This window comes from Pocillopora damicornis, chromosome 8 (assembly GCF_964200805.1).
Source record: "Pocillopora damicornis chromosome 8, jaPocDami1.2, whole genome shotgun sequence".
Lineage (NCBI taxonomy): Eukaryota > Metazoa > Cnidaria > Anthozoa > Scleractinia > Pocilloporidae > Pocillopora > Pocillopora damicornis.
The window spans coordinates 11,412,365-11,433,846 of record NC_142677.1 but is presented as its reverse complement, the minus strand read 5'-3'; the positions used below and the strand labels follow the sequence as shown (position 1 = coordinate 11,433,846).

The window sequence follows — 21,482 nt, the reverse complement described above, 5'->3', positions numbered from 1 at the left end:
ACTATTTCCAGCATAAGAGAACAGAATGATATAAGTAGTTTTAATTCTTTAAAAATATACTCTTAATTGCGCAACTCCTACGATTTTGATCGAAATCATTCATGTAGAATCTCCAAGAAAATCGTAACATCATTTTGCAGATTAAAGACTTGACCACGAATGACACTGCATCTTTAAGCATTTAATGTGTTTTGAGACAGCCCACGCTTGTCTTAGTTTTATATTGACCTGTTGCAAAGTGTTGTTTTGAGTGAAGTTGTACGCAATTCTTCCTGCCTGGCCGTATTTCTAAAGGCCTCCTCCACACAAAAGCGTTCTCATTTAAAAACGCGAAACTTTTCAGACGTTTTTGCTTAGCATTTGCACTGAAACGCTCACGAACGCACCGAAAAACCCCGGGTAACTTTTGAAATGGTGTTAAAAGAAGAGTCTTTTGATAACCGATAGCTTTATTTTTAATGTGGTTAGATGAATGTAGAGGCTTTTGAAAAGAGTCTAGTGAAATGAATCACTCCGTCTTATGGCGTTTTAGCGCACCAGCACGCACGTGATCAAGACTTTTGTCTGTTTAAGCAACCCTCTGTTCTGCTTATTGTTGCGGTGCTTATGTTCTCGCTTTGTTATTCGAATACTTGAGTATTGTTGTAAGAAATTTTAAATTATAGTAGAGCTGAAGTCTCACTTGTCTGTTTAGTGGAAATGAAATAGTCGTACCTCCCAATTAAGAGTTTTGTCTAAGTTGAGACATAAAATTTTCAGCTGTGGAAGACTGGTATCATTCTTTCTGGTAAATTAAGCACACGTGGAAAAAACGTAAAAGTTAGTCGTAGACGTGATACGGAATATTTAAAACGACTGGCTTAATTTTTCTTAAATGTCCAGTTCGGAGCTAATCTGCATAATTTTGAAAAGACTTTAGACTCATCATTATGGTTTTTTAAGTTGAATCTTTAGGAACATATTGTAAATGACCTTATGTACCCAGTGTATAGCCCAGCTTACAAGGTAAAGCATCACGCAGCGAAATACGAGGGGCTGACGTTCGTATCCTTGAAGGGCGGGTTTAATATTTTCTTTTACTTTGTCATTTGCCCGTTACAAGTGAATGACATCTTTCGATAGCCGAGCTCGAAATGTCATCAGTCGTCATTTATCACAAAAAAACGCTCATGAATATTGAGTAGGTTCTGTGATTGAGGATGTAGACCATATCATCTTAAGATTCTATCACAGCGCACACTGTTTAATCTCTACCACGCTACCACGCTGAGGAAACAAAAAGTAAGCTTTGATCAGACATACTCCAAGTTACAGCTAAATCTTCGGTTTGATCCACGCAAACTCAGAGGGGGTCACAGCCTATTGCTGAAAAACACTCTTAAATTACTTATTAATTATGACTCTTGGTACCCAATTCACAAACCAAATTACTTAATCTTTCTCAAACATGTCCGCAACACGTCGTAAACAATTCGAAACTTAAGTTTAGTTTTGGTCACCACCTATGGGCATAAGCTACATAACAAATGATTCGCATAGCTCTCTGAACGTCATCTTTTTCTCCATGTCAATTCTGTTTCCGATATTCTATTCAGCAAGGTATTACATGATTATGCCTTTCTACCACAGCCAATCAAAATACGCCATTCTGTTGACCTTAAAAGCCCTTAACAAATCGTATTACATTTAGCGTCTTCTCATCAACGTGCGTTTGCAATGCAGATGTAATCTCAATGTTTGAAGAATTTTAATTAACCCACGGCGGCGAAGTTCACCTCGACGGATTCATTTTCTGAAGCGTTCTGGTTATTAGTGTGAGCTAAAGTGAATTGCACCGGTACAAAAGTTATAATCAAGTCGCTCCTCTATTGTCTGGTGGTTTTGTTCTCGTGAAGAAGGTGTGAAGTATACGTGAGTGGGTTAGTTGGCTACTGTTTGTATTTACTCTGTTAATGTCTTTTGCCTCAGATCTTTCACGCAAATTATCTGCTGCTGTTTTTCTTTCACAGACTCAAGAACAGACAAAATGCCCGTCAGTTGTTTTGTTTGAGTTTCATCTCCTTTTCATACACTCTATATCATTGGTCAGACACTCTTTAAGGGTTTGAATAGCTGCTAACTTGAAAAGAAGGAGTCTTCTGTGTAAAAGAACAAAGTTCTTCTAATTCCTTGGTTTACTTTGAAGTTAATGCAAAAATGGCAGAGGCCTTGAGCGAGCTTGGCTGCATTTGAAGTAGTCTTTAAACTAAGCGGGGTTTGCAAATTCAGTCACACAGGAGAACGAAACTGTTCTCAGCAATGGTATATTTGATGTAACAGTTGTGGTCTTTATGAGAGAACTGTTCCACGGGATATGTCATCTAACCCTCAAATAAACTCTGGATTACTGGATTTTCATCGGTTCTTCACTATTGAGCAATATCGAACTTCGAGACCTTTCTCTCGACGCTAAACTCAGAATGGATCTAAATTTTAACATTTGCCAGCCAGACACCAATGAGAAAAAGCACTCTACCGATGACCTTGGAATCAAATCAACCCATGTCATAAACCTGGGAGAAAATGCTCACGCTATCGGAACACAGAACGGAAAAAAGGAATTCGGAAGCTCGGAACATGTCTGTCTGCCCACAGTTTTTGAGGGTAAAATTACTCATGAAAGGAAAGCACTTCAAAAAGAGAAGTTAACAAATATGGGTAAGTTGAGTTTGTTATGTGATAGATAGATGATAGATAGTTTTATTATCAAGAACCTTGCAGCCACAGGCTGAATTACGTTTGATTTACAAAAACAATATATACTACAAAAAATACATGGCTAAGAAGAACTAATTAAAAAGACAAAAATATATAATTAAGAGGAAACCAATATTACATCATTGCTTTATGGACATAGTGATGGATAAAACTATTTCGAGTACGAATGGTGTGGAGGCGCCGTGTAGTAAAAGAGTGCTGACTCCTTAAATTGACTTCGCACTCATTCTTGGGAGGTAGTAAGCTATAGAGCTTGTGCGAGGGATTAGACAGGATGGAATTAAAAAGCTTATCACATAAGAACTCGCGGCGGTTGTGTAAGGGAACTAGACCAGTCAAAAGAAGTGCCTCATTGTACGAACAATCTGGATAGATAATACGTAAAGCTCGCCTTTGACATCTCTCAAGATCTACTGAAAGGTATTGCGGGAGGCTATGATGATAAACAGGGCATGCATATTCAGTGACAGGCCTAATACAAGTCAAATAGAAGAGCAAAAGTTCCTCCGACTTGACCTGTGCACGCTTAAGCTGACGCAAAAAATACAGGCGCTTGTTTACTTTCTTTACAACTTCGGATACGTGATTATTCCACGTAAGATCGCAAGATATCTGCAAACCTAAGATCTTTGCTTGCTCTACACACTCTAAGTCCTGATCATTAACCTTAATTGGATCAAAGTTCTTTCTAGAGTGACTGAATGTTATGCGCAGTTCCTTGCACTTGGTTTCATTTAATTGGAACTTGTCAGCAGAAGCTTGCGTCGCGAGTTCGTCAACCGCTTGTTGGACTTTGCTGACCTCAGACTTCATGACTGTTTCAGAAATAGTGGAGTCATCGACATATTTCCACATGTCTGTACCCGGGATGATGAGGTCGTTTATCATAATAGTAAATAACCAGGGGCCAAGTTTTGTGCCCTGTGGGACCCCTGATGGGATGGCCCCCCACTCCGAGTAACAGTCCTGACTAAGTTTAACACGCTGTCGGCGACAGGACAGAAAGTCCACTATCCAGTTAATTATTCCGCTTGGAAGATCGTATGAAAAGAGCTTCTGAACTAGGATCTGATGGTCAATAAGGTCAAACGCCTTGCGGAAGTCAAAGAGGATGGTTCTGACAGTTGCACCGTTCCCATCCGTAGCACTAAGCCATGAGTGGACCATGCTTATTAGTGCTTGTGTCGTACTGGAACCTGGCACAGTCCCAAACTGCCGTACATCCACTTTCGCCAAAACAACAGGCTTGAGGAAACTCTCCACGACGAAATCTTCAGCAACCTTAGAAAGCACGGGAGTTAGGGATATTGGACGTAGATGTTTGTTTACATCGTGTATTGGATTTTGCTTTGGTACTGGAGTGATGTTAGCGTCCTTCCAAGACTGAGGCAACCGTGCTTCCTTAAACGAACAGTTAAGGATATCAGTCACAGGCAGTGCTAGTAAATCTGCATTCTCTTTAAGAAGCCAACCGGGGATTCCGTCCGGACCGGTTGCCTTAGTTGGATTTAAGGCGGATAGCTTCTTAAAACAGAGAATTCTGATACCTGGAAAGCACTCTCCTGGTCAGAGTTGGTTGAGGTGTTAGGTGAAAGGGGGGTGAAGACGCGCATAGGAGCCAAGAACGCCTGGTTGATGGTGTTAGCAATGTCTATCGTGCTTGGAGGCGAACCTCTCTGACCACAATCAATATGTTGGTAGAGGGTAGCTGGATTAACGCCTCTAGAAGCTGCGTCTGACGTACCACTGAGCTTCTTTACCTCACGCCACCAAACTGCGGGTTTACAGTCCTTCAGATGTTCAACCTTGGAATTATAGAACTTTGCACGGCATGCTTTCCTCTCACGATTAACGCGATTTCGTAGGGTGCGGTACTGCTCCTGGTCGCCTTGAGCGAGGGCCTTTTGGCGGCTGTGAATGAGACCCTTCAATTGTTGATTGACCCAGGGCGGCTCGTTGGTTTGTACCGACTTAGACTTCAGGGGGAGGAGAATGTCCATTCCGGTCTTGACTATGGTCTCCAGCATTTCCACTTTGCCCTTGCAAGAATCTTTACTATCGATAAGTGTCTTAACGTCCACATTTCCAAGATACGTGCGCATAGCCATACGCGTTGTAGGCCGTAAGTCCCTCGATTTCACGATAAGTTTAGTTCTTGGTTGTTGGGAACGCACGAGCGGCTGAACTTCCACAGAGAAATGATCGGACAAACCGAGAGCAGGGCGCTGGATCGGAGGGGCATAGAACTCCTTCACATTTGTTAACACCGGATCTAAGGTATTTCTGCCGCGAGTTGGAAAGGTAACGATTTGCTTCAAATTAAAGCCGTTACTAAGGCGCGAAGATTTTTTTAACAGAGTTTTATTGAAGTCACCAAGTAAAATTATCCCGCAACCAGGAAAGCGAGCCTCAACCAAAGATAAACAGTTATACAAATAATCCAGCATAGGCGAATCCGCGGCGCTCGGAGAATGATAAACAACTCCAACAATAATGCTGGTAATGCCCCTTGGGAGACGCGAAGGCCGTATTTGAGTCCAAACAACTTCAAACTTCCTATCCATAATGTCCTCAATGATCTTGAATTGGATAGACTCTTTAATGTACAGACACACTCCCCCATGCACTGCTTCAGTTCGATCTCGGCGGATCACGTTATAGCCAGAAATAGCGATAATATTATTGTCAATGTGGTCTTTGAGCCAAGTCTCTGTTATGCATACAAGGTCGAAATCTGCATAATGGACGACTTCACGGACTTCATCAATTTTCGGCGCCAGTGACATGACGTTGGAGAGAAAGAACGACGGCATGAATAGCTTTGATGACTTTGCAGGTTCGGCTTTAGATGGTGTAGGTGGAATAGCGAGAAGGTTGGCGTTATTACAGTATTTGTGACTGGACTTCAAACGGTAGGGGCCATGGTTGGCTGACTTTGGTGAAATAACTGCAATATGGCGGTGACGATAAACTTCTCGCTCCTTCACTTGTCGTCCAGCTCTGGTACCGCGATAAGATGGCCATTTCCCACCATGAAGTCGAAGAAAACCAAAAGAGGGGCGAACCTGAACCATTTTGCGGCAGCAGATATAACATTTAAGGCAATAAAATTCAAAAATTACGGAAGCAGATGAGACCTCGTGCTGCCTTGAAAGGCGCATACATAATGTAACTCTTCCGTTGAAAAATAAATATCGCGGTCAGTTGTGCTGCTTAATATTCTGCGAAAATATATAAGAGTGAATTCAGTCTTGATCAAGCACCCCACTCAAACGGAATTTTAGACTGTACAGATCCTACACAGGGCCCAACGTGAAAAGGAGAGAGGAAATGAAATTCATTTCTCTTCTCCGTCCTCGCTATATGCTGGCCACGCAAGCGAAATGTATATCTACAATAAGAATGGGGTTTTTCGTGTAACTGCACTCGATAAAATTAATTCTTTTTTACACCAAATTCAACATACTCACATCGGTCAGATTACCCTATAATACCCGTATTCATGTAGATACTTCGATCGACGCACTTCTTATTTTGCCAATGAAATTATGATTCATAATTTCGGTGTAAATTTGTTTAAACATTTCAAACCTGGAAAAATCGATTCATCCTTAATAGAGTGGTCAAATGGTCAGATTCTTCCATTTTTTAAGTATAAGAATAAATTTTTCGTTTTAGCCGCCGATTATTACATTTAACAACAATCTAAACACTAATAAAAAACAAAGCCTTTTCTCCGTCTTAATTAAAATTAAACAAATGCTAAGTTGTCATGACTTTTCTTACGTATTTATGCCAAATAAAGTAACAGCACATTGTGGAAGCATCGATGCAATCGATCCAACAGCCTCGATTGACAATTTAATTCAGCAAAAGGGCACATGAACATTCATCAATAGGTGGCCAAAGAAATAGTTTTTTTGCCGGATAAAAGTCCATTACCTCTGCGAGAATCTTTAGGGTAATACCTTTAATCTCCAGTTATGATTAGATGGAATTATGACGTAAGTATGAGGATTTGATATCACTGAGCCATATTTGATCATAAGTGCGATAACTATCTCTAAATGAATGATGTCCTGCTTATTTTCTCACTTGCAGTCTCCCTGCGGAGGTCTGGGTCAAATCATGACGTCAGACGCAGCGATCCTCGGGCACTATCCCCATGCTTCCCGAGATATTCATCCCAGGAGAGCCTGGATGATAACATTCCAAAATCGCTCATTGTAGGACGTACGTTTCAGCGCAAAATCTCTAACCCACTCCCCACGGATTCAAAGAAGAAGTTGCACTTGAGAATTAGAGGAAGAGCTCTTTCGGATTCTCCCGCGGAAGCCCTTATTAGTCCTGTTGTCCCGCGCAAACATCTAAACCCTGAAAACGACTTTAATTATTGGCAAGTACAAGGAGGTTTATCGCGCGTCAAGTCTTGTCCTGTAATGAAATCTGAATCAAATGAGCGACTCAGCGATCTTTCACTTTTACTGACAAGTAAGTCGTCTTCGGCTGTACACTCGACTTTTAAAGCCGCTGACCTTGACAGATTACCACAGATTCATCAAGAGGATAGTCCAATGTTGGTGCGCACGCGTAAAACATCCAACGAAAGACCGAGAGAGCTGTTTAATGTGAGTCCCATTATGGGTCAGTCTGGTAATTTCTTAAGCAAACCCAACATAGCTAACGATAATCAGTGTGATTTTACTGATAAAGTAGAATACTATCTGTATAGTATGTCTTTTGACGATGATAAAGCCTCGATATCTGGTTCAAGCGACAGTTGATTGTAATTCACGCCGTGCCATCCTGAGTGTTTGATGTGGTAGTTCAAGGCGATGTAGGTGTTGCACCTTACCATAAGGACAAGAGCGTGTTCTACAGATGATTAACTTCACGCGTCTAAAATCTGAAGTGTGCCAAAGGTTTCATTGTACGATAAACTACAATGAACTGCTTTGCTTCACTAAATTCAACCCTCCATTACTATATATTCGGGACTTGCGTCCTGACCTATGCTCACATTCTCCGCATCTTTTGCTTTGAGCAGCTCAAATGATTATCTTCTTTTTTCCTTTCCGGTTTGATTGGGAATAAATAAAAATAGATAGAGACTTGGCTTAAATCCACTGGAAACATGCCACAAATGGTAACCAAGATCACGCAAGAATGTTTGATTAAATTGTTTGCAAAGTTTGTTTTTAACGTTTAAATCAAACATTGAGACAATTCTGTCAATTCTATTAGCTGCTTGCAAATAAATCCTAATAAATCGCCTCACGCTATTGGATATGACTGCTCCTTTTAAGTAATTGTATAGCTGTTTTTCACTTAAGCATTTTGCAACCTCCCTGATTAAATTTGTAATAATAATACTACTAACAATAATTTAAAAAAAAAAATGAATTTAATATTTATAACTCAGATATATTTATTTACATATCGCCTTACTTGTGCGGGAAAACCAGTAAAGATAAACGAAATAACGCTCAAGTAAGTAATAACATACAGTGCTATTGGTTCTATCCGTTACTGAGACAGTTGTCGTAGTTGAGATGTTTGATCGATTTTTTAACTTATCTAAGGGAGTCAACAAAGTGAAAGTCACTACATCAGCGTCTTCGACAGATGGTTTGAATCATTTACCAAATCGTGGTTAGCACGCCGGTGAGTCAAAAAGAATTGCGCGACGGACCTCACCGAAAAGGAGGAACTGCTCGTAGTCTGTGAATTTTGATCTTAAAAAATTGAAATAAAAGCACCTTGCGGATGAAATTTTGATACCAAAATCTTGGGGAGATGTTTCTCGGTAAACCTGCACTTTTTTGAGACTATAAAGTTCCTTAAACCGGGTTTGAGAATGTTTCCCATTCGGCCTTCATCAGAAGACGAAACCAGTAGAAATGTACTCTTTTCAATTTAGACTCTCACTAAATAGAAATTCCTTTCGAAAGCTCATTATGATTTGGAAATTTACTGAAAACGAATAAAGCTAATTATAATTTGGAAATTTACTGAAAACGAATAAAGGTTGGTCTGGAAAAAAGAAAAAAGTTTTAATGAAGAATCTGGCGGATCCACATATTACATTGCGACCCATATTTGCACTTCTGCGGTAAAGCACACACAGATGACAATTTAATAAACAAAATTCCCACTTTGATTTGTAACAGCGTTAATCTATTATTAATCATCTGATTCTTCGCCTTCTTTTACACTTGTACGTCCCACGTCGGGAGAAAATCGCCCCAGAGCTGTATGAAGAATTGAGCTCACATCCAAACTCCCTGGAGTAGGAGTTGAAGACCTCCGTAGTTCCCAGGGTTTCTGCCGTCTCCCGCTTGCGTCTCTCTTCGCCCCTACCGGCCGGCTTGGCGTAAATCGTGGATCAGATCCTCTCCTCCCTAAATCTATCGGGCAATCTTCCGACAGTTCGGTTATGTTTTGAAACGATGCACTTTTCCTCATTGGCAAATCAACAGTCCCCAGCATGTTGTTGTTGTTGTTACTTGGCGATTTTTCTTCCATCTTTTCTAGTTTTTGAAGCATTTCGATAGTTCTTGCTCGGTCGGTGGCATCGTCTTTGCTGATTCGCGTGTTTCCTTTTTTGACGCGAGATTTCAGGGAATTAACTGTAGGATTATTGTTTGCCATCAAGCAATCCAACAAAAGGGAAAGAGTTTTGATCGAGGTCTTTCTTCTCTGGCAACTTTTCGAGGTTGACCAAAATTGTCGCCTCCACTAATTATTCTTTAAGCAGGTAGTATTTTAAAAAGAAACTGTGCTGTCAACTGTTCTTTGATTACCAAAATATCTTCATGTCTGTTGGGAGTACTGTTCTTGATCGATGCTTTTCCGGTTTGATCGGGATTAAACGAGATGGAGACTCTGCTTAAATCAACTGGAAACAACCCACAAATGGTAACCAAGATCACGTAAGAATGTTTGATTTAATTGTTTGCAAAGTTTGTTTTTAACGTTTAAATCAAACAGTGAAACAATTCCGTCAATTCTATTAGCTACTTGCAAATAAATCCTAATAAATCGCTTCACGCTATCGGATATGACTGCTCCTTTTACGAAATTGTATAGCTGCTTTTCACTTTAGCGTTTTGAATCCCCCCTGATTAAATTTTTCCTCTTTTCAGTTACTTGTGTTAGAACACCGGTCAAGATAAACAAATTCTTTGCGAAGAGCGCACAAATGCGTAATAACATACATATTGGCTCTGTCCGATAATGAGACAGTTGTCATGGTTGAGATTTTGGTCCAATTTTTTTTAAAACTAAGATAAGGGTGTCAAATAAAAATCACTGCATGAGCGTCTTCAACGGACAATTTGAATCATTTACCGAGTCATACTCGTCATTTAAGGTGTGTAAGGCCGGGTATATGTTACACACTTAGTTGGGAATTTTCACATTTCAGTCATTTTTTATTCTGTCCATTCACAGTCTGTAGAGTACTTTCGTTGGTCGTTGGTGCTTTTTATGAGGTAAGGTTAACGTAGGTTAGGAAAGAGCTCTCTAGCGGCCAACAGACCTGAGAGCTGAGGGTAATGACTGATTAGCTGACTGACTGATTGACGTCTGACTCAGAGAGTGATCAACTGATTGACTGACCGACAGACAGACTGATTAGCTGGCTTGCTAAGTGACAGTCTGACTGAATTACTGACTAACGGCTGACTGACTGACTGACTGACTGGCTGACTGATCGACCATCTGACTGAAGACTGAGTGACTGACTAATTGACTTAAAAATCGACTGAACGTCTAATTTATGAACTGCTGAATGCCGGAGTGGATAAATGAAAGATTCAATGACTGCGTGAGTGAGATTATGACAAAACAGATTGGCTTTGAATTTTTTAATACAGCGAGTGGTCCCTCCCTTTTTGCGAAGTTCGTCGCGCAAGTCAAAAATAAACCAGCGAAAGTAAAAAAAAAATTAATGTCAGCGCGCCGAGTAGACCTCTAAGAGTGAGGCGCAAGAAAAATAAAATGAATACGAAAACTGTGGTGCTGCGTCGGTGGGAGAGTATAACAAGGTAATTTGGTATTATTAACTGAGTTGATCATGCAAATTGGCCACCGAAAAGAGTTTCAAAGCTGACATTTTGAACGTTAGCCCTTCGTCAGAGCGAATGAAGGAATTGTGAGTTGTGAGTGAGTTTATATGCAGAAAATAGAGATGAGAAAAGCAGCCTAACTCCCAAAGGTTCACGCGGCGCGCGAACATAAATTTTTCAGTGATAGAGTATCTTTTCCAAGGTCAGGATCACGATAATGGTGACGCCAGCCCTAAAGACGGTGCCGGACAATTGACATATTACTTTGCTTTTCCCTTCTTTAAGTTTTCTAGCGGGGCACTTTGTAACTTCAATTTTCAGGATTTCAATCCTCTTTAAAGTCTCTTAAAAACTTGTGAAGATGTAGGCCGCATGAAACTCTTTCACTGACGAAAGACTCACTCTAGCTATAGGCCTAAGTAGTAGATAGATGGAATGAGAAAAAACCTATCAAAGCTCCCTTAAATTAGTTAATAGCTGTCTCAGTAAACGTTTCTTTTCACTCAAATGATTAGCTGGGATTTAACTAGCGAAAATACAAATTTAAAATGGAAAGCTTTATGTGCCTTTCTCGCTGAGCGACAGGATCTTTAATTGACATTTCCTTGTTTGCTTTAGTATCGATAAGAATTAAAGAGATCTCAACGTACGTACATCATTATCCCATAATGCAGAGTCTCTGTTTTCTTTCACAACACCGTTTGAGGACGGTCAGGCCCAGAGAACATTTCCAATGAGTAAATTTCGCTTTTAGACAGGTAAGTTTCAAACAACATCTTTGATAGCGAATTTGCCCGAGTGAAATAATCCACGGCGATTGCAAATTCAACTGAGGATGGAAATCATACAATCACAAAGAGCTCTGTAGCGCTTCAGTTCTTGGAGCAGCTCAGGACATTTTCATTTCAACTTTGGATACTCCATTATCCATCATTGCATTTGTAGGGAATATTTTGATCATTGTTACTCTTCAGAAGGTTTCGTCGCTTTATCCGTCGTCGAAACATTTGCTCGGTTGTTTGGCGAGCACAGATCTGGGCGTGGGCCTCATACACATCCCCTACGAGGTGGAATCCATTTGTCTCGAGATCACTCGAAGGACTGGTACTACTTCTGGTTCCTTTTTATCATCACGAGTTTGTTGTTTAGCGGCGTATCTTTATTAACAATGACTGCAATAAGAGTAGACAGACTTCTTGCTCCGTTTTTGGGGCTGAGATACAGACAGGTGGTGACTGTGAGGCGAGTAATGGCGCTTGTTGATACTCTTTGGGTATCCAGTTGTTATCTCCCTTATGGCGTAATCTCAAGTTTCATGATTATCACTGGTTTGGAGACACGCCCACTTTACTTTACCTGGTCTTTAAAGATATCTCTTATGTTGTTTAACTCGACTCTAAATCCATTCCTGTACTGCTGGAGGATGCGAGAAATGATTCAAAGAGTGAAGGACATCATCAGACGGTTTTCCTGTCCATCCCAAAAAGCAACTTAGATTTGTTTATCATACAAGACCAAGGTATGGTTAGTGCTTTCGTAGATTTAAATACCTTGTACACAACAGTACTACTGAGGTGTTTCCGAGAACGACTAAAATCGTTAACAAAATACTGTTTGAGAATGTGGGTCCTGGGAGTGGCTCGATGATAGCCCTTCTCTGCTGCATATCTAGTTCAACAGCTGAAAACTCATCTGCTGCACCGATCGCGCACAGAATATGAAGGAAGTGATGGCTGTGCCCTACCACGTCGAAAACTCCAATCATTAGACGTTCTGGGACGCGGAAAACATACGCAAGCGTCCCACCCGCGTAGAATAGACAGTGACGAGTGAAATACTGCACGGATTGAAGGCTGCTACAAGTTGATGTTGTGTTACATAATGACAACATTGTCCAATAAGGTGAAGTGTTGAATAGCCACGAGCTAATGTAAGTACTCGCTTTTAAAGCTGCATCGAAATGACTTGTGCTGCAAAACGAGTAGCAACACGCCAACGTCGATGCAAAAGAAATGGCGGCGGAGATCGCTAGGAACAGAGCGGGAGTGTTGAATATCAACCAAGTTGTGTTCACCGGCCTGGAATAGAAATAAAACACTTGACCAGCCGTGAAGGTGTACACGCTAATGGCAGCATAATCGAAAAAGAAGCATACGTGGCAAGCCTTAGTGGACATGCAGTTGAACAAGTGCGCGCTGACACTCGTAGCAAGCATTACACAAATCCCGAATGCAAAGCACAGCAGTGGATACACGAACGGATCTTCCTGCAGCTTGTGTTTGGCGAAGACAGAAGCAAAACGAAGCATGAAAACAGCAAACGCCAAAACATGACTCCAAATGTTGATCGTCTCGTTGGTGGCTTGAAACAAGCTTTTGAAACAGTACCACGCAGACGAATCACACTTACGATAACTCGATACTATGAACGGTTGGCGAAAAAACGAAGGTACTTTGTCAAAATTTACCAAATCATTTGAGATGTCAGTTTCCTTCTCCAATTCGCACTTGTTTCGTGTGATGTTCCAGTTATTGTCTTTTTGGTTATTATTTTTACTGATCAGCGCTTTAGTGGCCCCATAAAATCCCTTTCCTGTTCGTGTTGGCACGTTGGATTGCCGATTCTTCATGCTCTCACAAATTAACAATCTCTTTCAACTGACCCAGTGCAATAATGATTATGTTTGGGTAGCTGCTCTCTTTCTTTGGCTTTTTACCAGTTCATTGTGTTGTAAATATTCCGCAATTGCGCTTATTGTTTACGACATACATTTTTGAGTGCTACGCTTCAGTTATAATACGAAAAAAAAAAAACGAGTTTCATCACAGAGAGCTGTACACAAGATGAAATATACGAAAACTTGGCACTAGTTATTTTACCAGTTTTCATTAAATATGAAACACAATTATTGGCATTTTACCCATTAAACGGAATTACTTTTGGAATAATGAATGCTAAGTCCCTTACAAAGTCCACAAAACCACAGACATGTAAATAGGCATGTCCTATTAGGCGTGCAAAGAGTATTTTTCTTAAGAAGGGGTGCATAACTAAGAAAAGAACCAGCTGACGGGTGATTTCAACAAATTTTAAAAGCGAAAATGAAGAAAAAAGACTTACGACGAAGCAATAACAAAATGTGAACTTCTGGTGCTAAATAGCAAACGATATGGCAGATTTTGCAAAACAGTGAAGCTATGTTTAAGAGCCGAAGGTCATCTTAGGATGGGGGGGGGGGGTTGCGCACCCCCTGCACCCCTCCCCGGAATTCGCCCTTGTGTATAATAATGCTACAACAACGTTATGCAAATAATGTTAATACCGTAAGAGTGACCTTCGTTTAGGCCAGGAAACGTTTCCACGCTCTAAAAAATACGTACTTGAACAATATAAATTTGAAGCCATTTTCAACTAAACAAATGAAACACTGTTCATGGTATTCATTAAAGCCTGGCAGTAGCTCAGAGGAAAATTAACGCCTTTTAGTTTGGCACTGTATAGTTAATGGGTGATGACCTGCTCAGCACATCGGAAAAGGGTTTTATTATATCTTTTAACTGCAGATTAAGAAATGAACATGAAGCGATATTTGCAGCAATGAACACTACTTAAGCAATAGTGAAAATAAGGCCTGAAATATATATTTAAAGTCACTAATTTATCACTTCACGGGTTTATTTGGAACCAACATAATGACTAGCTCCCCCATGGCCTGTTAGCTCAGGTGGTAGAGCACTGCACCGGTATCGCAGAGGTCATGGGGTCAAATCCCGTACAAGCTTGAATTTTTTTTTCAGGCCTTATTTTCACTACTGCTTAAGAAGTGTTCATTGTTGCGAAGATCGCTACCGATACCGTGCCACGTGTCTTGAACTCTCTGTTCACGTGCTTTCCCTTTGTCTTCGTCAGTCAAATACAGAACAGACCACTTAAAATATTTTTTCAAACAAGAACCTGTTCAGTTGTTGGCTTAGCTCTCGAGAAAGAAAAGTTACACAGAAATGAGGAGAAGGCTTAACTGAAGAAAATATACTTAAAAAAAATTGTCATTCTCTAAGAAAATTTGAATATATGATAAACGACACAAAAGATCAATATCATAATTATCAGCTTTACAAGTCATTAGTTTGTTTTTGACACGACATTTTACGCCACGGACAAAGTTCGTATCTTCTGTGCGAGTTTTGCGACATTTCTAAACTTGGGAAGAATATGGAGATGTTAGAAACGAAAAAGCGAAAATTAAACGTTATGTTGAAATTATTCCGAAATATTAATGGTTCATAACTGTCTTTTAGAAAATTATCAACAAAATAGGTCACCTGTCGAGCATGTAAAACTGGGTAAACAGTCATGCATGTAAATTGTTTTAATTTCAATTGAAAACAGCACTATTTAAAATAATTAGACGTTTGTAATAACATAGTTTTAAGGAGAGAAAGGAAATATCATTCACTGCCGATTCAAATTTGGTCGAAGAAACTCTCGACACTTCAGATTGTCCATCTTTATAGTCTTCTTGTACATTCAGGAGAAACGTCAAAATACTGTACGTACATACGTACGTGTGTGGATCAGGTCAACACGGGGTCGATGGAGGTTACATTTTTTTTTTTTTAAGAATTAGACTAACCACAAATAGAAGTAAAAGAACGACAGAAGAAATAAACGATGCAAAGAATGGGGGACTGCAACTAACAAACTTGATTTAATCTATGCTAATTATTCCGTAATGTACTGACCACAAATATCATCTTGCAGATGCGTAAATTTATATACTATTGTGAAAGAAAAAATTGCGTCTATAACTCTTCGCCACGAGAGCAGTTGTCTTAGTTATGCATGCTGAAAACAGTGTTTTTAAGATTAAGAGTTCTAAAAACTTCGAATGCTTAACAGTTTCTTGGTGAAAAATTTATTGAGTGCGTGAATTAGTTTGAGGTGCATCAAAGTTGGTCTCGAACCTTCTCGAGTTTTTCTCGTGATACTTTTTGTATATTATGATTATCTCCGTGGAGAACAGACGCATGATGGAAGAGGTGAATGTTTTGTCTACCAAGGCCTACTATAAATGAGATGCGCGAGGAAGTCGAAGTTCAAAGTCCCATGGTTGCTTGAAAAATTTGAAATTTGAATTTAAAATATGACACAAATGAATTGGATATTTACGATTCAGTGAACTGGAACGAAGTCGGCGAAAGAGAGCAGTCATAAAAACGAAACCATTAAACCGCCTCAGCTAAAAAAAAACAGGACCGTTCTTTTCCAGAACGCAGACCCTTTTTACAAGACAGGATGAAACGAAAGTGCAAAGTGGCCATCGGAACAGATAATGAACGCCTTATTAGCGAAAGTGGTCTTAAAAAAAGCAACAAAAAGAATATCGTGACAACCAAAAGCAAACTGGAAGAAGCTGACTTGGTGGATTTCGACAAAGTTCCTTCTTTTTTCCGCGAGCCGTTTATAATATCGAGTTATCGCAAGTGTGATTCGTCCGCGTGGTACTGTTTCAAAAGCTTGTTTCAAGCCACCAACGAGACGATCAACATTTGGAGTCATGTTTTGGCGCTCGCTGTTTTCATGCTTCGCTTTGCATCTGTCTTCGCCAAACACGAGCCGCGGGAAGATCCGTTTGTGTATCCACTGCTGTGCTTTGCATTCGGGATTTGTGTAATGCTTGCCATGAGTGCTGGCGCTCACTTGTTCAACTGCATGTCGATCAAAGCCCGTCACGTATGCTTCTTTTTCGATTATGCTGCCATTAGCGTGTACACCTTCACGGCTGGTCAAGTGTTTTATTTTTATTCTAGGCCAGTGAGCACAACTTGGTTGATATTCAACACCCCCGCTCTGTTCCTAGCGATCTCCGCCGCCATTTCCTTTGCATCGACGTTGGCGTGTTGCTACTCGTTTTGCAGCACAAGTCGTTTCGATGCAGCTTTAAAAGCGAGTACTTACATTAGCTCGTGGCTATTCAACACTTCACCTTATTGGACAATGTTATTATTATGTAACACAACATCAACTTGTAGCAGCCCTCAATCTGTGCAGTATTTCACTCGTCACTGTCTATTCTACGCGGGTGGGACGCTTGCGTATGTTTTCCGCGTCCCGGAACGTTTGATGATCGGAGTTTTCGACGTGGTAGGGCACAGCCATCACTTCCTTCATATTCTATGCGCAATCGGTGCAGCAGATGAGTTTTCAGCTGTTGAACTAGATATGCAGCAGAGAAGGGCTATCATCGAGCCACTCCCAGGACCCACATTCTCAAACAGCATTTTGCTAACGATCTTAGTCGTTCTTGGAAACACCTCAGTAGTACTGTTGTGTACAAGGTACCTAAATTTACGAAAGCACTAATGATACCTAAAAGAATAGGGTTTATTATCTCTTTCCAGGAATGGTCAAGTATGATACAGAAATTGAGAATTTCGTGTAAGACCATGTATCTAAAGTTCTCAATGGGGTTAACCGTTGGCCGTAAAAAGGCGAAAAAAAGAAGTCGTTTGGCGTTAAAATTAACAAATTATAACCGTTAGTCATAAAAAGTTATGTTGGTATGTTAGAGACCCTCTATCTATTGAGGTGTTGACGAGGGTATGATCTGAACGAGTACTCGAGTTCTTTGTCAGTTGAAAATATTTAATTTTATGTTTGCCATGTATCCTTTTTTCTAAAATGAACCCTGCAAATTAAACTCAGTCGCTACACGGGTTACTGTTTTTTACATGCAGGGAAGAAGAGCAACTTGTCTTGTAAATTTTAACTGCAACTCCTTGCTTTTCTTTTTCTTTTGCCGTAGTCATGCAAAAAAAAAATAAGAATATGCTGGAAATGTGAAATTTCCAGAAATGGGTATGCACAGAAAATGAATAGATATAAAATAGTGTTTCGTTTAATAAATAGGCGTTGCCTCGTGTTGACAGATTTATTCGATGACAAGAATCGTGATTGACATTAATTCAATAGATTGATTTAAAAGCGTTAGATTATTATGTTTTAAGTCAGTTTTTCAGCAGAATCGAAGTGAGAAAGAAGTTATTTTGTTATCGTTTTTCTGTCTCTAAATCCGCTTACCCAGAGAATATGCTAACCCGTAAAGTGAGACTGTTGTAACGACCCGCCACAGAAGTAAGTTTATATTGAAGTTTTTGAATTTAGTTACAAGATAAAGACTTGATTTGCGTTTGTTCTAATTGCGAATTATAAATGTATTTCTTTTAGATCGAATAATTATTAAAGCGTGGCTTAATATTATACGGTTTGTGGTGGTCATTTGATCTAACCAGTTCCGAGTAAGGAAACAATAGATCATAAAAGTGGGAAATGTAAAAATGAATAAACTGTACACAAACGGAAAAGCAATTAATTTCCTGGTTTGACGGATGCTTGAACAACGGATAGACAGAATGAATAACGACTTGAAGAAGTAAATTAATGAATTACTGACTGAACGCATAAACGAGTAATGTGGGTAGATTGTAGAAGAAACGAAAGGATAAACGAACTAACGTACCAACGAAAGAACGAACACACGAACGAACGAACACATGAACGAACGTGCCAAAGAAAGAACGAACACACGAACGAACGAACGAAAAAACGAAGAACAGACAAACAGATGAACGCATGAGGATTTCTGAATTTAGTATTTCTTAAAGAAAATGTAATCTCAATAGTATATTAGAATATGCCCTTTGCAGCTAGAGGTCACGTACTTGGATACCGGGTAGCAACGCAAATTGGAGAGCAAGCGTTCCAATACGGAATAGGAAGTTCACAAGAGGTCACGCACGTGTGCTTGTAAAACAATATTTTGTACGGATGAAAGCTTGTACTGGTATTTCCGTTTCCACAAAGCAAGTAAGGTTTATTGTAGAAGTTTTAGTTTGGTATGATTTTAAAGTTGGAATAGGTTTCTTTGCGGCGAAATCGCGAATACACTGGTAGCGCCAACCCGTTCGATGGCCAATGTAGTGTATTGAGAACACATTAAAAGTACTTGCACCAATTTTTGTAATATCACTGTGGGATCACTCAATGATATAACAGTACTTTAATCAAGTAACATGATTGTACCAGAGGTGGATCGATGAATAAAAACAGAATATAGAAAACAATTCAAGAGTGAGTTTGTCATCTAAATGGATACACAACAGCTAACAAACATGGCGACTACACAAGGTATATACTTTCAAACTCATCTTCCTTTTTTTTTGTCTGTAATATCAGGACTTCCTAAGGCTCTGGAAGAAAATTCTGCAACATAAACGAGACTTGCGTGGGATTTAACGGCATTTCATGGTCGATCAGTAGAGATATTTTTCGAGTGATTGCGTGCACAAACGTATGTTTCGTGCTTAGTTTACATCGCTAAAGACATTTGTAAGACTAATATTACTCCTTTCAACCGTAAAAAATTAGTGGATGAAGAGACTCAAGATCTATCGGTTCTCCCTACACTGACCTTTGATGATGTCAGTTTGCTTGAACAATTAGCAACAAGTCATCTTTGGTTCCCTAGCCGACTGACCACTGAAGTATCACTCAAAAGTAAGGGAACAGACAATTACATAGAGCTTAAGTGACGGGCATCTTCTCAGAAAGAAAAGGATCACTACTAGTAAGTTTGGAGTTGTTGCTCGTCATGTAGCCAGTTTTGATTCTCTGGTAACCTAGCTAAACCCCAGCAGATATGTACAAAGAACACACATGGGAAGGGGGGTGGAACTTGAACCTCATTCAGCTATGGTTTACGCCAATACTGCAAAGGGAACCAGAGAGAGTTAATCTCTTCCCACCAGGATTGATCATCCATCCTGATTGCCCATGGTTAGGATGCAGCCCAGATGGAAAAGTGTATGACTAGATGCTGTAAACAATGGTCAAAACCCCTTTGGTTTGCTAGAAATTAAAGTTGTAAAAGAAGGGGAGACATCATTTGATAATGTTAGGTATCTTACCAGGGATAATACCACAAACCAGCATTGTGAAAGAAAACTGATATCTACTATTATCAAGTTTAATGTCCACTGGGCCTCACTGGATTAGTTTGGTGTGATTTCTTTAGTTACATAGATGATAACTTGTTTTTTTGCAAAAGAATTGTTTTTGATTCAATATTTTCCCAGTAAAATGAAGACAAGGTGGACAGTTTTTTCTTTAGTCATTGATACACCGACTGTTCTTCAACACATACTATGGTCAATTACAGAAACGTGATAATGCATGTTATACAGAGGATATACAATATTAGAATGTAATATTTCCTGCATATCATAATTGTAATTTGTGAAGTCAATTTAGCTTTTGCATAAAAACTGGTAAATTGCAAGCTTACATTCTAGCAATAAACCAAGTTGACTCAGTAGAATGACACATGAAGATATGTTGAATTTAGTATCAGTACTGTTACACTTTGAACTATTATGTAAAATGGGTAGTCATAGACCTCTATGAAGTGTCATGTAATTCTTTTTATTGACACTTTTCACTGTTTTTTTTAAACTACAACATATATTAAGCTTATTCATTTTGCTTGTCACTATCAGCTAAAATCAGTGGTCCTTCAAAATTTGTAAGAAGACAGGCTACAGAAAATAATTGATTAACTGAACCTAAGTAGATAAGGAGCATCTGAATCAAAAAAGTCATATTCTTGACCCTTATAAAAGCCCGTTCAACCACAGGCGGCTCAAGCTCCCGTATCGAGAAAAAGCCAACGATTTTAATAATTCATGAACGCGTCACGCGTTGTGTGACTTGGTGTTAAGTTACAAGAGGAACCGTTGGAAATTTGAACACGTTATAAGGAATAGTATGGGGAACGAAATATGGTCGATTTACAACGGTAAATATTTCGAAATATGAATATTTTACACGTAAAATCAATAACACTTACTCACGTCCTGTGTGTCCGTCGTAGTTTCAGGCGATTTCTTCCGTTTTAGACTTGCTTTACCGTCACTGTTGTTCCTTTGACAGGAATAACAGTGATGGTAAAGCAAGCTTAAAACAGCAGAAATCGCCGGAAACTACATACCCAATAAAATTATTTTGAATCTTTATCTGTGCCAAATCTCTTCAGCCCAAAATTATTGAGTGCCAATTGTTCAGCGGCTTGCCTTTTAATTTTTTCAATCTCTCTTACAGCTTGGGTTTTCACTACTTTTACTTCCTCTTCAACTACTTTAGTTTCATCTCTAATTTCCTGTCGCTGTTCCTGCAAAGCCAGTAGCTGTGCCTTGATGGACTGAATTTCTGATTGTATGCTGTCTATGGGTGGCCTAACTTCTGATTGACTTTCATGCTCATCATCACTGTTATCTGCTTGGGTATCTCTGCGAAGAGAAGAGTAAAATAATGTTATTGAAATATTTTCAGATTACCATGAGTACAATTTATTAATTAATGTACTGAATTTTCATAAGGAATCAATTTTACTAAAATGGCATCACTGAAATATTCACGTTTGATCATCGACACCTTTCCACTCGAATGTGTCCGTTATGGGCAAATGAATTTCCGTAAAATTGTCCTGCGACGAGGCGATTCCCACACTACCCAGTATGAAGAGGGTGATCTCCTGAAAAAGATTTACATGCAGAAAACCACGCCAAAAGAACTTGACCCCTTTTCATTTGATACGGGAGA

General features: G+C 39.6%; 3 protein-coding genes and 1 long non-coding RNA gene across 5 annotated transcripts; 2 read left to right on the top strand and 2 right to left on the bottom strand.

The window, feature by feature from the left end:
• The first annotated feature begins 1,703 nt into the window (after window positions 1–1,703).
• Window positions 1,704–8,037, top strand: LOC113682529 (uncharacterized). 2 transcript variants are annotated; one of them, XM_027199687.2, is made up of 3 exons: window positions 1,704–1,911; window positions 2,010–2,697; window positions 6,859–8,037. In XM_027199687.2, the coding sequence occupies exons 2-3, from the start codon at window positions 2,460–2,462 to the stop codon at window positions 7,539–7,541; spliced, it is 921 nt and encodes a 306-aa protein (XP_027055488.2). In that variant the 5' UTR covers window positions 1,704–1,911; window positions 2,010–2,459; the 3' UTR covers window positions 7,542–8,037. The 2 variants fall into 2 exon arrangements, with proteins under 2 accessions (XP_027055488.2, XP_089037221.1); XM_089181095.1 differs by having other exon boundaries at window positions 1,704–1,919.
• Window positions 8,038–12,004: 3,967 nt separating this feature from the next.
• Window positions 12,005–13,818, bottom strand: LOC113682584 (membrane progestin receptor gamma-B). The gene has a single exon (XM_027199747.2). The coding sequence runs from the start codon at window positions 13,453–13,455 to the stop codon at window positions 12,352–12,354; it is 1,104 nt and encodes a 367-aa protein (XP_027055548.2). The 5' UTR covers window positions 13,456–13,818; the 3' UTR covers window positions 12,005–12,351.
• A 1,367-nt stretch (window positions 13,819–15,185) lies between these two features.
• On the top strand, window positions 15,186–18,086 carry LOC149041372 (membrane progestin receptor gamma-A-like). Its single transcript, XM_089181093.1, has one exon. It carries the CDS (start codon window positions 16,122–16,124, stop codon window positions 17,187–17,189), a length of 1,068 nt encoding a protein of 355 aa, XP_089037219.1. The 5' UTR covers window positions 15,186–16,121; the 3' UTR covers window positions 17,190–18,086.
• Window positions 18,087–20,923: 2,837 nt separating this feature from the next.
• LOC149041371 (uncharacterized) lies at window positions 20,924–21,470 on the bottom strand. The gene is made up of 2 exons (XR_016179408.1): window positions 21,315–21,470; window positions 20,924–21,169 (listed from the first exon to the last, which is right to left on the bottom strand). It is a non-coding gene; the product is annotated as an uncharacterized LOC149041371 (long non-coding RNA).
• Between the last annotated feature and the right edge of the window lie 12 nt (window positions 21,471–21,482).

Coding starts and splice junctions, on each gene's coding strand:
- LOC149041372 (XM_089181093.1), top strand. CDS start 16,122: ATGAAACGAAAGTGCAAAGTGGCCATCGGAACAGATAATGAACGCCTT.
- LOC113682529 (XM_027199687.2), top strand. CDS start 2,460: ATGGATCTAAATTTTAACATTTGCCAGCCAGACACCAATGAGAAAAAG. Junction 2,698..6,858: donor AGAGAAGTTAACAAATATGG/GTAAGTTGAGTT, acceptor TCTCACTTGCAG/TCTCCCTGCGGAGGTCTGGG.
- LOC113682584 (XM_027199747.2), bottom strand. CDS start 13,455: ATGAAGAATCGGCAATCCAACGTGCCAACACGAACAGGAAAGGGATTT.